We start from the raw sequence: 15,929 nt of genomic DNA, 5'->3' as shown, positions 1-15,929 counted from the left end.
TGTATCAGTTTGCCAGAACATGTGCTTGCATGAGGGACCAGGAAACCCTGACAGTGTTGCAGTACAATATTGCAGAAACCCTATGTACAATGTTTTGCAGTAATCTAACCCAGAGGTTAACAGAGGATGGATAATTAAAGCTAGGCTATCATACTCATTGTGAGTTTTCTGCCACTTCCATTCCAGCCATCCCACAACTTCCTTCATTGCCCAAAGCTCATTGGTAACTATGAAGCTCTGCATTTTGGGACAGTTGATTAGGAATTATCATGTCAACTGCCTGAGTCATCTCAGTCTTCCATTAGTAACTAGGGCTTTGACAGCGTCACCAGCTATGCTGAGTAGAAACTCCCTGACGGCTTCAAGGAATCCCTGGGATTCTGTCAGCCTCCAGGAGCAGACCCTCTTAATAGGTTCCCATTGCTACAGAGAGTCTGCCCCAGGAGACTGATGGATCTTGGTGGCTTTCTGATGGCTTTTGTGGATTTTCCTGTCTCAGTGGTGTGTGATTGTGTCGAAGCCCTGATTAATGGCTGGAATGGAGAAATGGCCCAGGCAACTGACATAATCACCCCTAAGCATCCCCTCCCACAGAGTGGAGCCAAACAAGCCCCCTGATTTTCCAGAGCACTGTGGGCAATGAAACGAATGGGATGTCAACTAGAGGAAAACTTTGAATGAATCCAATCGGACATGGTCTAGAGCTCATTTTAAAGCTTACTCCATGGCAATGAGGGCACAGAAAAAATTGCACTTCTTCAGAACCATTGGGTCTTCACATACTCAGCCCTGAATGCATTGTGCAGCTGAGGCTAGTGCACCAATGATGCCCCTTCCTAGAGATGTCTGATCTGGCCATGGTTATGAATGATTTAGGTACAACCCTATTAGACTACTGTAACATGCTCTACATAAGAATGCTTTTGAAAACTGTTCAGAAACTTCAGCTGGTCCAGAATGTTGTGGCCAGGTTGTTGACCAGAGCCAGTTATATGGATCATGTGACTCTTTGTGATAAAAACTTCACTGGCTGCCAGTTTGTTTCCGAGCAGAATTTAAAGTGGTGATTGTAACCTGTAAGGCACAGCTTGGGACCAGGTTACCTGAAAGACTGGCTTCTTCCTTATCAGAAGGGAGGTCTTAAGAACTTTGGAGAAAGACCCTTCTTTCGAGACCACTTCCTTCAGAGGGATGTTTGGACATGATGCAGGAAAAGGCCTTCTACTTGGCCACTCCCAGGCTGTGGAACTCCCTGCTAAGGGAGGCTATGTTCGCTCCCTTTCTGCTGTCCTTATGCCAGCAAGCAAAGACCTTTTTGTTCAAGCAGAACTTTGGCGAGTAAGCAGGTCTGTTGGGTTGGATGCCGTTTCTATTCTGTGATTGTTGTGTCTTTAATGGTTTTTAATGCATATTTATTATTGATTTAATCTAGTTTTATTTATGATTGTAAGCCCCCTTGAGTGCCATTTTTCTTGGTAGAAAGGCAGGGTACAAAAATTAATAAATAAACCTCCTATCTTCAAATCTGCAACCTAGTTTAGTTGATGAACTACCGGTATCTTAAGGCAATTTATATATCAGCATGCATACTGCTGTGCAAACTCAGACACAATGTATCTGCAACTCCAGTGTACCATAGTTATCCTGTGGCGTTCTTATTAAATTACTAAGTACCAAGATGGTGACCATATATAAGCTGTTAGTTTGCAGCAGCTAAGATTGCTTTTTTTTCTTGTCACCATAAATTGTCAAAAAGAACCCCACAAAGTCAGCATACACAAATTTGACCAATCTCTGTGATGAGCTGCTACACACTTAGAACGTGGAGATAGCTACCACAAGAAATTAGTTCAAGTGATACCCACTTGGCATTCCATTGGATCGAACCAAATAATTTTTTGCATTCCCTGGATCGAACCAGTAATTTTTTGTATTTTGAATTAACTCTTTTTTGGATTGGCTTTTGGCTATTAAATCAGGTTGAGTGTAGAAGTTAAGGAATATAGAGTCAGCAAGGATTACTTTCTTACCAGTACTTCTATAATATGGGATTTGTAAAATGCAATAGATTTGCCAGTTCCCTTCTCTCTTACTAAAACAAACATCATCATCATCATCATCATCATCATCATTATTATTATTATTATTATTATTATTATATCACCATCAGTGTATGTATCAAACTAAAAGCCTGGAACAGTAGCAATGCTAGAATTCTGCAGAAAAAAACCTCTGTGACATTTGAACTCTCCATTTATACACTGCTTTGTCATTGGGACATGGGACTTATATAAGAAAACAAATGTACTGTGCTACGTTAAACTTTCCAAAACAGCCTTCAAAGTACAAATGAATCTTTCTGCAGCTTGTATCTGATACAATTAAAGTGTCAAAATTATTAATACTAATATAGTTGTGTATTTGTCAGCTCTGATTTTCTTTAAGAAACATATTTCCAGTCTTGCTACATCACCATTGGAATGCAGTTCACAACCACAAAAAGTAGTTGTAATAATAGGAAGTTCTCATTCATTTCAGCAATTACTTTTCCTCTTTTTCTTTTCTTTTTTTAGTATCAGCACTTACGACTTTTGAAATAATTTATTTTACCTTCACAGGCCTACATACTTCATAAATGAACAAAGTTAGATAATTTAGAAAAAGATGAGGAACCTAGTGTGTCTGCATATATATTAAAACTTCTGTTACAGCTATTAGCCAGGGGGGGTTATTTTTTTAAAAAATAAAAAAGTTTAAGTAGGATGAATTAAGTACACTTTGGCTGCAATTATGCAAACATGTTTGCATAAGTTCCAAATAAATGGTTCAGGGTCACAGAATTGAACCAGTGGCATTATTTATGTAGCAGGTCCTTTCTTGTGGCTCTTATTAAAACACTGTACTTCTGTTTTTGTTTGTTCAGGTGAGGATGATCTGCTCAGTCCTCCCCAGGACACAAGCACAGGGTTAGAAGAGGTCATGGAACAGCTCAACAATTCCTTCCCAAGTACAAGAGGTAAGCTTCAGTGCTCAGAAGCAAAGATCAGCAGTTACATTATATGCAGTGCAGCATCCTTGCAGGTAAGTATTATGTTCAAAAACATTCCATGGGTGAATGTTGGAAGAAAAAAGAGCATAATGCTGAAATATTTCTAAAGCCTGTATCCATGAACACTTTGATATAACTGCAAAAAGTTCTTGCTCTAAAATGCTTTGAAGTAGGGGCAGAATAACCATTCTTCTTCGTGGTCTCTATGCATCACACATATGGGCTTTGCGCCTGCGCAGAGACCAGACCGGAACCTACTATAGCTGAGTGGAACGTTTTTGGCGGGAACCCCTCCCCCCACGCTACCGCGCATGTCCATGGGGTTCCCGCCCTTACCTCAGTTCTTCGTCGTCCGCCATCGTGCATAGACCAGCTTAACCGAACCTCTAGCGTTTTTCTAGTTCACTTACTCATTTCTTTCTTCAATCTCTTCATTCTTCACTCTCTTCCTAATTCTTCTTTCTTTTCTATATAAAAAAAAAAAAAAAAAAAAAAAAATTAATTGTAGATAGTTTTCTCTCAGCGACTTCGGTCGCCTGAGGCCCGTATGGCAACGAAAGCCCCGTTTAGGAAGTGTGTACGGTGTGGAGCGAAACTTCCTCCGACGGACGGGCACTCCCTTTGTCTCGTTTGTTTGGGAGAAGGACACGTGGTGGAAGCCTGCCACCACTGTATGTCGTTCACAAAACAAACTAGGAAGCATAGAGCCGACAGACTTCGCTCTATATTGTGGGAAAAAGCTCTCAAGGCTACTGAGGCTCCCAGTATGGAAAAAACGGCAGTTGGTAAGTCCGTTACTGAAAAAACGGCAATCCGTAAGTCCGTTACCGACAAACCAGCAGACCGCAGCACTGAGGTGCAAGCCAGAGTTCATAGGGCACAGATACCCCTCACACCTGGCCGGTCTTTGACGAGTTCTATGGCAAAGAAGATTTCAAAGAAAGCCAGAACTCCTAAGCCTTCTTCTGAGCTGGAGAAGAAGAAGAAAAAGAGGGACGCTGAGAGATCCACCCTAGCGTCTCCTCGAGCGCCTGAGGCGGTTAGGAGTCATTCTACTCCTCCCATTGTTCCGATCGCTTCGATGTCGAGGCCTCCCTCGGCATCGAGATCTCAGTCGGTGCCGATGGCCACGGTACCGACGCGCTCGCTCAGTCTTTCGGAGGGCGAAATAAGAGATTCTGCGTCAGCGGCTTCTTTCCAACAGCCTACAAGGCCTCAGACGTTGCAGGGATTGATCCCAATTCAACCGTCGCCAAGACTTACACCTCGCCATGAATGGGATGGAGCTTCCAGATACTCCGATCCTCACGTGGGATACGAAGACTATGAATGGCAGCGATACCGTCCACAGCACTACCTTCCGGATCGAGAGAGTCCCCGGGAAGGTTACTACGCGCAACCACCACCTATGACAAGGATGTGCCGATTACCATTACCTGCATCGCCTGACCATCAGGCATCGAGGGTGTCTACTCCTCGACACCGTATGCAACCTTCGGCATCGACCGAGGCAGTTCCCACGGTACCAACAGACCAACTTCAGTTACAAGTGGTTACGGTGTCTTCTCCTGAGCAAGACTACCCGTCAGACTCGGAATCGAGGGTGTCTGCAACTCCAACGATGCCCTCGCCGGAGGATGAGGTTCACGAGAACTACCCTTCCTCTCCGTCGGACGATATGGTCAGGTTCTCTGACCATATGCTTAGGATGTCACAGGCGTTAGGACTAGATATCCATCAAACGGATGAATCGGTTGTGGATCCCATTTATGATGTGTTCCAAACTACTACCAATCAAAGACTGGCTATCCCCATTCCACATGCATTAAAGCAAACTGCTCAAGAGTCTTGGAAGACACCTGCTGTGACTCAGGCTACATCTAAAAGATTAGAGACTCTTTATCGAGTCCAGGAGGAAGGCGCAAAATTTTTGGTTCAACATCCAAAGCCTAACTCCATAGTGGTTGAGTCAGCCCAAGGACAATCTCAAAAGGCACATTCGGCACCGGTGGATAGGGAAGGGAGGAAATTAGACCAGACTGGCAGAAGGATTTATTCCTCTTCTTCCCTAGGCATTAGAGCGTCATCATACGAAGCAACGATGGCGAGGTACCAGCTTTTCTTATGGGAAAAGATGGGTTCATTATGCGAACACCTTCCGGAGGACAAGAAGGAACTGGCGAGGGTATTTCAAAATGAGGCTTCAGCCATCGCCAGGCAGCAGTTATCCACGGCTCGACACCAAGTGGACTGCCATTCGAAGTCCATGATGGGCGCAATATCTCTAAGGAGACACGCGTGGCTCAGATCGGCTAATCTGAGCCATGAGACCAAGTGGAGGATAGAAAGTATGCCATTCGATGGCGAGGGACTTTTTCATTCTAACACCGATGAAACACTGGATTCCATCTACAAAGCCAGAACAACGGCTAAAAAGATGGGATTCACTGCTCCTCCACCTCAGTACAAGCCAAAGAGATGGATGAGACCGTCATTGCAACAGCACCAGCAATACCGGCCTCAGTACCAGCCTCAACTTCGGCAGCAGCAACAGCAGTTGCAAAGGAAGAGGCCATACCAGGGCCGATATCAACAAGACAAGAGGCAACCTGACTTTTCTAAAAAGCAGCGTGTTTGACTCTTCGGCCCCAGATCCACCCCCTTTTGCGAACCGCCTAGCACCCCGTTACCATCTATGGGAGTCAATTACAACAGACTCCTGGGTGCTCACTATCATCAACTCGGGCTATGCCATCGAGCTCGATGCCCTTCCTCCTTTTTCCGGCGTGAAAGTAACGACTCCATCCTCTCCTCTGCTGCTCGAGGTACAGACCTTGCTATCGAAGGGAGCCATCTCTCCTGTACCCGCAAAGGAACTCAATCAAGGATTTTTCTCTCGTTACTTCACGGTCCCGAAAAAAGATGGAGGTCTTCGACCGATCATGGACTTAAGACAACTGAACAAGTTCATCACCCCGAGGAAGTTCCGTATGACAACGGTCGCTTCAATTCTACAGCTTCTACAAAAAGGCGTTTGGTTCGCAGTGGTGGATCTGAAGGATGCGTACTTCCATATCTCCATCAGGAAGTCGCATCAAGCTTACCTTCGGTTTTCGATCGGTACATCCCAGTACCAATTCACCGTTCTTCCGTTCGGGTTGGCCACGGCGCCGAGGGTCTTCACCAAAGTCATGGCGGTGGTATGCGCCCACCTAAGGCAGAAAGGCATTTACGTTTATCCATACCTGGACGATTGGCTCCTCGTAGCAGACAACAGCGAGGCGCTCCAGTCGGATATACTAACCACCCTCAACCTATTGGACTCGTTGGGGCTTTGGGTGAACCACGAAAAGTCCATTTTGACCCCACAGCAGAGGTTGGACTTCATAGGAGTAACCCTATCCTCTCGAGACGGAAGAGCATACTTACCTTCAACCAGGGCGAACACTTTGCAGCAGTTAGCCATCGACATCGAGAGCCGGCGGAAGGTATCGGCTTGGACAGTCCAGAGACTATTAGGCCTGATGGCAGCCACTACGGCAGTCATCAGGTTTGCAAGACTCAGAATGAGGGTATTGCAGACCTGGTTTTTAAGAACTTTCGATCTCAGGCTCAATGCTCGACGAACTTACCTTTCGTTACCGAAGCAAGTCAGGGCATCGCTGAAATGGTGGTTCTCGATGTCGACTCTTCTCGAAGGCGTTCCATTCCAACAACAGGCGCCTTCGGTAACGATCACGACGGATGCATCCTTAGAAGGATGGGGAGCTCATTGCAACTCCCTTACTGCTCAAGGTCGTTGGCCTCGATCCCAGAGAGAACAGCACATCAATCACCTCGAACTCATGGCTGTAGAAAATGCAATAAGAGCATTTGCACAGTTGATCGAGGGCAAGAATGTCTTGATCGCGACGGACAATACTACCGTGGTGGCATACATCAACAGGCAGGGTGGAACAAGATCACACCCTTTGAACCGGTCTGCACTCAGGATATGGAACTGGTGCATAAAGAGAAGGACTTACCTGACGGCGATCCATGTAGCCGGCAAGGACAACGTTATTGCGGACTCCCTCAGCAGGTCCTTCCCTGTCGACCACGAGTGGGAACTCGACGCCGAGGTGCGGGAAAGCCTTTTTCTATACTGGGGCCACCCTTCTGTCGATGTCTTCGCTACCGAAGACAACGCAATTTGCGCCAAGTATTGCAGCAGGGCAGGAAGAGGAAAGCACTCTCTAGGAGACGCCTTCACAAGGACTTGGAGAAGAAATCTCCTGTACATGTTTCCTCCCTTCCCACTATTGACAAGGGTGCTAGCCAAGATCCAGAGGGACAACTCCAACTGCATCCTGATCACGCCGTGGTGGCCTCGACAGACGTGGTTCTCTCACGCTCTTCGGTTATCGAAGGGGAATTACATCAGGCTCCCGTCGACACCGAAGCTCCTGTCTCGACACCAGGGCAAGGTTCGACACGCAGATCTGTCGACCCTCAAGTTGACTGCATGGAGGATAACAGCCACTCCTCCTCTGGGATCAGAGTTTTGACTGTGGACCACATTATATTAGCAGCACTAAAGCCTTCCACAAGAAAGGCTTATGCGGCAAAGTGGCAAAGATTTCAGAACTTTGCTTCAAAAGATGGTCAAATACCAGAATCTTGCCATTTGTCTTTCATCCTCGATTATTTATTGACACTCTTCCAGCAAGGACTTAAGCTCGCATCCATCAGGGTTCACCTTGCTGCGATTACATCTTTTCACCAAGGTATAGATGGGTTTACACCTTTTACCCATCCAACAACCAAGAAATTTCTGAAAGGTCTGAAGAACACGATACCGACTGTGAAGAGTATCGTGCCACCATGGAGCCTGTCAGTTGTGCTGCAAGCACTGACACGCAAACCCTTCGAGCCTATGGCTTCGACAGACCTTAGGCTACTTACTTTAAAGACTGTCTTTCTAGTAGCCATTACATCGGCAAGACGGGCAAGTGAGCTTAGAGCTCTTAGGATAGATGTCCCATACACTATCTTTCATAAGGATAAGGTTGTGCTACGCACAGATCCAGCCTTCCTACCTAAGGTAGTGTCTACTTTTCATCTGTCCCAGCATATTACTTTGCCTGCTTTCTTCCCTAATCCAACTACACCTCTTGAGTCTTCCTTGCACACTCTCGATGTAAGAAGGGCTCTTGCTTTTTACAAAGACAGAACAGAGACTTTAAGGAAAACAAAGCAATTGTTTATTTGTTATGGTGAGCCTTCTAAGGGACTCCCTGTCTCTTGCCAGCGGTTGTCACGCTGGATAGTGGAGACAATAGAATTGGCCTACTCTATTTCTAAATTAGAGTTAGTGAAACCTGTGACGGCTCATTCCACCAGAGCTGTTTCAACATCGGTGGCCTTCACCAGAGGTGTTCCCTTGGCAGACGTCTGTAGAGCCGCAACGTGGTCCACTCCATCCACGTTTGTCAAGCACTACAGTTTGGACACCCGTGCGAGGCAGGACTGCTCATTTGGGAGGACAGTGCTTTCAGAGATCTTCAGATGATGCACCAACCCACCTCCAAAGGTATGTCAGCTTGCTACTCGCCCATATGTGTGATGCATAGAGACCACGAAGAAGAAATGCAGGTTGCTTACCTGTAACTGTAGTTCTTCGAGTGGTCATCTATGCATTCACACAACCCACCCACCATCCCCACTTGGTGGTGTGAGACTTAAAAATAACACTGTTATATTATGGAATGTACTTTATTTTATTACACTCATGTTTATGGGGGCACGATGTCGGACTCCTGTAAACTGAGGTAAGGGCGGGAACCCCATGGACATGCGCGGTAGCGTGGGGGGAGGGGTTCCCGCCAAAAACGTTCCACTCAGCTATAGTAGGTTCCGGTCTGGTCTCTGCGCAGGCGCAAAGCCCATATGTGTGAATGCATAGATGACCACTCGAAGAACTACAGTTACAGGTAAGCAACCTGCATTTTTCTCCATATAATATTAATGGTTACAATACCATTTTTCTGATACAGAGCTGTGTCTGTGCTTGAATGTGCAGATGGATTTCTTCTGCTTGTACAGGGATTCATTCATTTCAGTGAAAGAGGGCAATCTGCATGTGCAAAGGAGCTCCTGCTTTCAAAAGAAAATTTTAGTTTGAGATGTTCATCTTCGGATGGCCATTTCCTTCCTTCCCCCCGTTTTATTACAATTCTTGTATCTGTGTTCTCTTCCATTTTCAAGTCTGAATATACACACGCACGCACACATTTGTACTCTGGTGCCAGAAGCAGAATGTAACCCAAAGCCATTTCAGCCAAACATCAAGTAGAACAGTATGCTTCTTCATTAATAAGAGTGTTTGGGGTTCAGTATATCAGTTGGAAGCTCTTCCAACATCTATTTTTCTAATGTTTTCTTTCTTTGTCTAAGCTGAGCATAGATCGTATTTGAATCATGTTTCAAAGAAATGTTTAGTGCTCAAGAAGAGGTCACTAGTCAATCTGGCTACTACCTTATAGCAGGGGTGGGCGAAAGGGTAGATCTCTGGGTGACTTGTAGTAAATTGGCAAGGGTTTCTTACTTCCTGGTGTTTAACAACACCTAAATGTCTGTCTTTCCTGAAACAAAGAAAAGGTGGGGGTGAGGGTGGTGGGGAGACGAGCACGAGTGGATTTTTGTGTGAAAAAGCGAAGAGGTCAGTTCTGGTAATGAAAACAAATTCCTAGGCTGAGCATGTGCTCAGAGGTGACCTTTTATTTAATTCTAAGTGTCTGACCCATTGAGTCAATATGCAAACACTTGTCTCTAGTTGGTGAATTTTAGGGAACTAGTACAAACAAAGCAGATCCCACAAGCCTGAAAGCGGTCTATTTCCGCAATATAGTTCTATAAGATGTAGGTTAAAAGAGGCAGGTTAAAAGAGGCAGCCTTTTCTTTCTTGAGCAACATATGTGGCTGTGGTTGCTCCACCAGTGGTCTTCTGCAGCTGCGGCTGAGCCCAAAATGGGGCAGTTTGGGCACAGCTGAGAATGCATAGAATCTTAGGTTCCTTTATTACCATACTACATCCCCCAAACAAGCCGTAAACTGCACCAGTCCAAAAGTTGTAATCGTTAATTTCCTCCTATTGGAGGCAAAAATGTTGTTGTCATTTTTGACAACATCTTTGACAGCAACTCCACCCACACATTTCCTGTCCTGACTGGCACAAAGTAGCAAGGCTTAGGAAATGGCAGTAGCTCAACCACAGATCTCCCCATCATGACTAATAAGATTGCTTTGCTCACGAATAAAATTATTACAATATAAATGTTATGTACCATGTATTATAAGAAGTGATATAGTGCTGTCTGTATTATAATAATCTCATTATTTTAGAATTAAATTATGGGTGTTAGTTAATAATGAAAATATCTCTGGGGCTGCTAAATGTGATACAGAAAGGCTATTCCATTATTTTCTATTTGCATAACTATGTGAGTGTTGCCCATTAGTTGACAATTGTAGAAGAGATTAGAGAAGAATATACTTCATATGAAGAAATATCAGTTCTTCATGAGAGTATGACATACTATTGGCCAGAGAAAATACTCCACTGACATGTACGAAAAAAATCAGAATATTTTATGTGTTACTTATAAATACTTTTACATATGGGATTACAGCTAGAAAGTGTATGTGACACATGACGATGGTGATTCTCATGTGCTTTTCACCAACTTTTTCACAGACCACTCTGTGATATATATGTAACTAATATAAAGGAATTCTGTGGCTTTTCCTTTTTTTTCTTTTAGTAAAAAGGGACATTGTTCTATCATGGAGCTCCCTTTCCAAAAAACCACTAAATTTCAGTCAACTTCATCTGATGAATGGAATATTATCAGTTTTATATATACATATAGATTTAGAGGGGATAAATCATAAAAAGATGATAAATGGAGATGAAATGCAAAAATTGCAGTGTGTGACAATTTCATTAAAGTTTTGATAAATCTGCAGCTTGAAAAAGTGAAATAACTTATGCTAAGTAAGAAGCCAACCAGCCAAAAGTTCACATTATGATATGGGTATTTTTCTCTGGGGTTTCCAGAAAAATCAGGAAATAACCGGTGATAGGTTCAACGTCAGAAGAGTGATGGATTGATGATTAATAGCAAAACATTTCAATATTATAATTATGATGGCATCAAGTATTTATACTCTTTATTCAGCCATATTTTACTATTTTTATCATTTAGGCAAATTTAGCATATCTTTTGACCTAAGAAAGCAGGTCTTTTGGAGGAAAAATAGCTGATGCCATTACACTTTCTCTTTCTTTTAACTTTAAAAACTGCTAAGAATGCTTAATCATTATAGAAGAAACTCTTCATTCACTGCAAAGCTGAAAGTTGGTGCAGAAAGCATTTCACTTCTATCACTGGGAATTTCTGCTGAGTATCTGATGATTGCTGTCCTTAAGGAATTTTCTTTTTCTTATATGCTGTACAGTTTTCATCCGCATTCCCTTTGCTCAAAGCAAATTCATAGTGGTTGCAGCTGCTTTTCACAGCTGCTGTGCTAACTCAAAACAGATGTCAAAGCCAGAAGCTTGACATTTGGTGGAAATGTAGTATTAAATACCATTTTAGTGGTTTATTAAACCCTGCAAGATAACAGACATACAGTAATTGCTTTCACACTATACTTGTGGACAAATTGCTAGGTGTTCTGGGAGTTTTGTATATACCTAATAGAGATCTTACTTGTTCAATTTGGCAAAGAAATAACATTGAAATGTAAACTCAAAAATCCTATTTCTGACTAGGTTATGAGGTATGTATAAAACATATGGTGGTATCCTTAGGACAAGCTAGCAAATTATTGCTCCCAGTTCAGAGAATGTTAAGCAGAAGTCAAGTTGAAATCAATTGGATTAAAGTTAGTCTTGACTAATATGACTCATTGGTTTTAATAGACATGACTAGTGGAGGTCACACTTTTGAGAAATTGATGGCTGTGTTGTGTTTGTGGAGATTTGGGGGTCTTACATTGTCTTTTAAATTTTAGACTGGGATAAATTTGACCGAAACCAGTATTTTCATCAGAGTGGCCTGGTTCAGACAACATGCTAAACCATGCTGCTTAACCACAAAATGTTTAATGGAATGCATTAAGGTCAATGCATTGTGTTAACCATTTTGTGGTTAAACAGCATGGTTTAAGCGTGTTGTGTGAACCAGGCCACAGAGTAATCTGAACTTTGACACATCCATTGAGCCACAAGTTGATTTTTCTTCACTTGGTTTTAATCTAGCAGGACTCAACATGTATTTGTTGCCTTACAGTTAACAGAGCAACATCTGCCCCAAGAAGGTCTTCCTGTCAAGACTAGTGGAGTAGCTGTTCCATTAAACTATACAATTATTATTTTGATCGAAGTCCACATAAGTGCTGAATCTGTTACACTGCTTGAAATGAGAATGCAGAACTGGAACTTTTTATTATATTTTTCTTAGTATAGAATATACTTGTAGTAAGCCTATAAGTAAATTTTCTAAAACATAATAATAAACCATTGCACTCCTTGTATGGTACAGAGTGAGAGACATCAAAGCCAATAGATTGTGTGTGTATTCCACTATGCCCAAGCGCTAGTGAATAGTATGCAGATTTATAAATACATGAGAGGTATGTTTAGGACCACTTTCCACAGTTTTTATTCTTGATTCTTCTATTAATGTTTTCAGGAATTCCTTAAAACTGCAATCCCACATGAAAATAAAATATCATATCCAATATGCCATTTTCCAACAAGGAAAATGAACCACCTCTGATTTAACTAACTCTAGTACTAGTCACTATTAAGCCACCATTATTGGAAAAGTAGGATCACAAAGTACAAAATGATCCCTTTAACAAGAATTGCATAATTGTGTCTTTTTTAAAAAAAATAAAAAATAAAGATAAATTATGGACTCAGCTCCTTAATAAATCTTTGGAATCTGCTCAATGGTTTCTAGACATGAATGTGAAACTCCCCTGATAAGATTTAATTGAATACTTTGCAGTATTATTTTGACCGCTTCTTTTTTCACACATTCAAGTTCATGTCAAAGATGGTAAGGATTGAGTAAAGGAGGATTTTCCCCACTATATATGTATAGTAAGTTAGTTCTAGACTAAGTCATACTTTAGTCCAATTCATTTTAATGGAGCTAAACTGTGAGTAATTTAGCTGGATCACATTCATTTTGTCCAGCCAAGATCAGATTCTCTGCATATTATTGTCATTCTTATTTTGCCACTGAGAATATTTTAATACTGTTTTTGAGCATGCAGTAGTGCTAAGTTGGATAATTACTTGCAGTAGCAAACAGGACACTATCAGACCCCTTCAGTACTGTGGGTAGAATCTACTGTTAGTCCTTCATAGAGTAAATACATTGAAATGAATGAGACTTGTCCCATTCATTTCAGTGGACCATCTCTATGTCAAACTATCATTTGTTTCTACCATATAGATAATAAAACATTTTAGCACAAAAGTTGGCTACTAAATCAAGCCATACTGAGAAAATGCATTTAGAGTATCTGTTAAAGTATTTTTTGCAAGGAAAAGGTTTATCAATAAATTTAGTAACTCTCTTCCTCTACATTTTATTATTACACTTAGCTGGGTGATCAATGTTCTATACACTTAAATACAATGTAACATCTCAGGGTTTTTTTAATGTCTCTTTTGAATTCAGTTCCATAATGATCACTGAAGTACTTCTGTATTTGTGTTTTACCCCCCTTTTCTTTCTGATACTTCTGTTACTAAAGGAAGAAATATCCCTGGAAAGCCAGTGAGAGAGGTTAGTGAGTCTGATGCTCACTGCAATAGCTTCTTGTTTGCTGCACCCTTCTTTTCTTGTCTGGCATTTGTGACGCAGCATGTGTGTTGCTAAGTACATTTCACAGGTGTGCTCTAATATGTAATACCTCTCAACTTTCAATCCACATCAAAACATCAGAAATAGTAATAATGCACTGTTTTCCATCAGGCCCTTACAAAAGATATTAACTTGGCAAGGGAGAATTGAGATGAAAATGTTGCCATAAAATCTTTTTTTTTTATGGTTCATAACGTGTGAAATCATAATTTGGCTTTAGCCTATGTCCTGAAACTTCATATGAAGTACTTAGCTGCAAATATGTAGGAAAATAATAAGTTGTGCTCTTTTAGAAGAGAGGGTTGAGAGGTATAAACGACATATTCCTTAAGCTTGCAATTTTAGCATTGCACCAACCAGAATGTCACTAATACCCAGGGGCTCCACTATGCTGCATTAAAGTACATATGAAAGCCAGTGTGGTCTTGTAGATAACTGTTCTGGAATTTGATATCATCCTGAAGAGTTACTGCCCAGGTAGACTATAGCTTTACTACCATGCTTCTTACCTTTCTACTTTTTGGGACCAGAAAACATTGCCTTTTCACAGGACCAGACCCCTGATTTTGCACTTGCTCCAAGAGACCTCCTGTCAGCTGCAACAAATGCATCAACTCCTATGGGCTGGTGCATAAAAAGCTGAGCAGCCTGTGGGCGGGCCCACTATCGAAGGGGCAACACTAAAGAGGTTTGGGGGAGCCACTTTAGGGAGAATGCTCCCCAATCTGTTGGACAAAGAGGAGAGAAGAGACTGTACATCTGCTTTCTTGGGTACATATATTGATTCAATTATTGCTTGTCGGCAGGATAAATGTTTTTAAAAAGACATAGATAAGTGGATGGATACAGGGAGCATCCACTGGAACTGTAGAAGGCAGAGGGAGATATGGTGATGGAAGGCAGTTAGGTCATTATGGGGCTGGGAAACGCTATAGAGTGTTAGTTGCTCCCAATCTGTCTCCAATATCAGAGAGCCGGAGTAACCCTAGTGACAGTCACCGTGGGTTGAAGGTACTGCTGATGAAAGCCAGAATGGTGAATGGAAAAACAGCAGCAATCCAGGATTTGTTCTTGGATGAGTATGCCAACCTGCTCTGTATCATGGAGACTGGGTTGGATGAGACTGGGAAATAAATCTGCCCCATTTTTGCACACCTGGGTTCTCTGTTGCAGCAGGCAAGAGCTGGAGGGTGGGGAGGCAGAGTCACAATGGTCTCTCATGATTCTATCCCCCTGTCCAGGTGCCCCATCCCATTCCCATAGTCTTCCAAGTTTTGAGTGTGTGTATCTGAAGGTGGATATAGGGATTCTATTGGTGTACAGCCCATCCCCTGCTCAACAGTCTCCCTTCCTGAGCTAGTCAAGATGGTCTCAGGGTAGGTGCTGGGGTTTCCGTGGCTTGTGCTGGGGAACTTCAACATACATGCTGAGGTCATCTTGATGGGAGTGACTCAGAAATTCGTGAATCTGTCCCAATTAGTATCTGGCCTCACTGATTCAGCAGGAGACATTTTGGATCTGGTTTTCTGTGTAGAGCAGGGTGATGAATGATCTGGGGATGGAGGAACTTTCTATAATTCCATTGTTATGGACAGAGTACTACCTGGTAGATTTTAGACTTGGAGCCTCTGTAGGGGCAGGGGACTACTTAAGATAGCCTGCTCCAGAAGATGGTTTTCTGATAGATCTTAGGGATTTTCCTGTCACCTCAGCAGGCAATTCTGTTGAAACCTTGGTTGATGTCCGGAATGGAGAAATGGCCTGGGCAGTTGACACAATTGTTCTTGGGTGTGGTCTCCCACAGAGTGGAGCCAAACACCCACCCTGGTTTTTCAGGGTGCTGCAGATGATGAAACGAGTGGGATATTGAGTAGAGTGACACTGGCAGAAAACTTGGTACAAGTCCAATAGAACACAGGCTAGAGCCAGTGTGGTGTAATGGCTAGAGTGTTGGA

General features: G+C 42.7%; 1 protein-coding gene across 4 annotated transcripts in view; it reads left to right on the top strand.

The window, feature by feature from the left end:
- Window positions 1–15,929, top strand: part of DMD (dystrophin) — a 1,279,927-nt gene that overhangs the window by 1,253,309 nt on the left and 10,689 nt on the right. For all 4 annotated transcript variants that reach the window (XM_063126497.1, XM_063126496.1, XM_063126495.1 and 1 more), the window contains exon 77: window positions 2,924–3,016. In XM_063126497.1, coding sequence (XP_062982567.1) covers window positions 2,924–3,016 — 93 coding nt within the window. The remainder of the gene's footprint in view (window positions 1–2,923; window positions 3,017–15,929) is intronic.

This window comes from Elgaria multicarinata, chromosome 5, assembly GCF_023053635.1.
Source record: "Elgaria multicarinata webbii isolate HBS135686 ecotype San Diego chromosome 5, rElgMul1.1.pri, whole genome shotgun sequence".
NCBI classification, from domain to species: Eukaryota; Metazoa; Chordata; class Lepidosauria; order Squamata; family Anguidae; genus Elgaria; species Elgaria multicarinata.
This window is presented reverse-complemented; position numbering and strand designations above follow the sequence as displayed.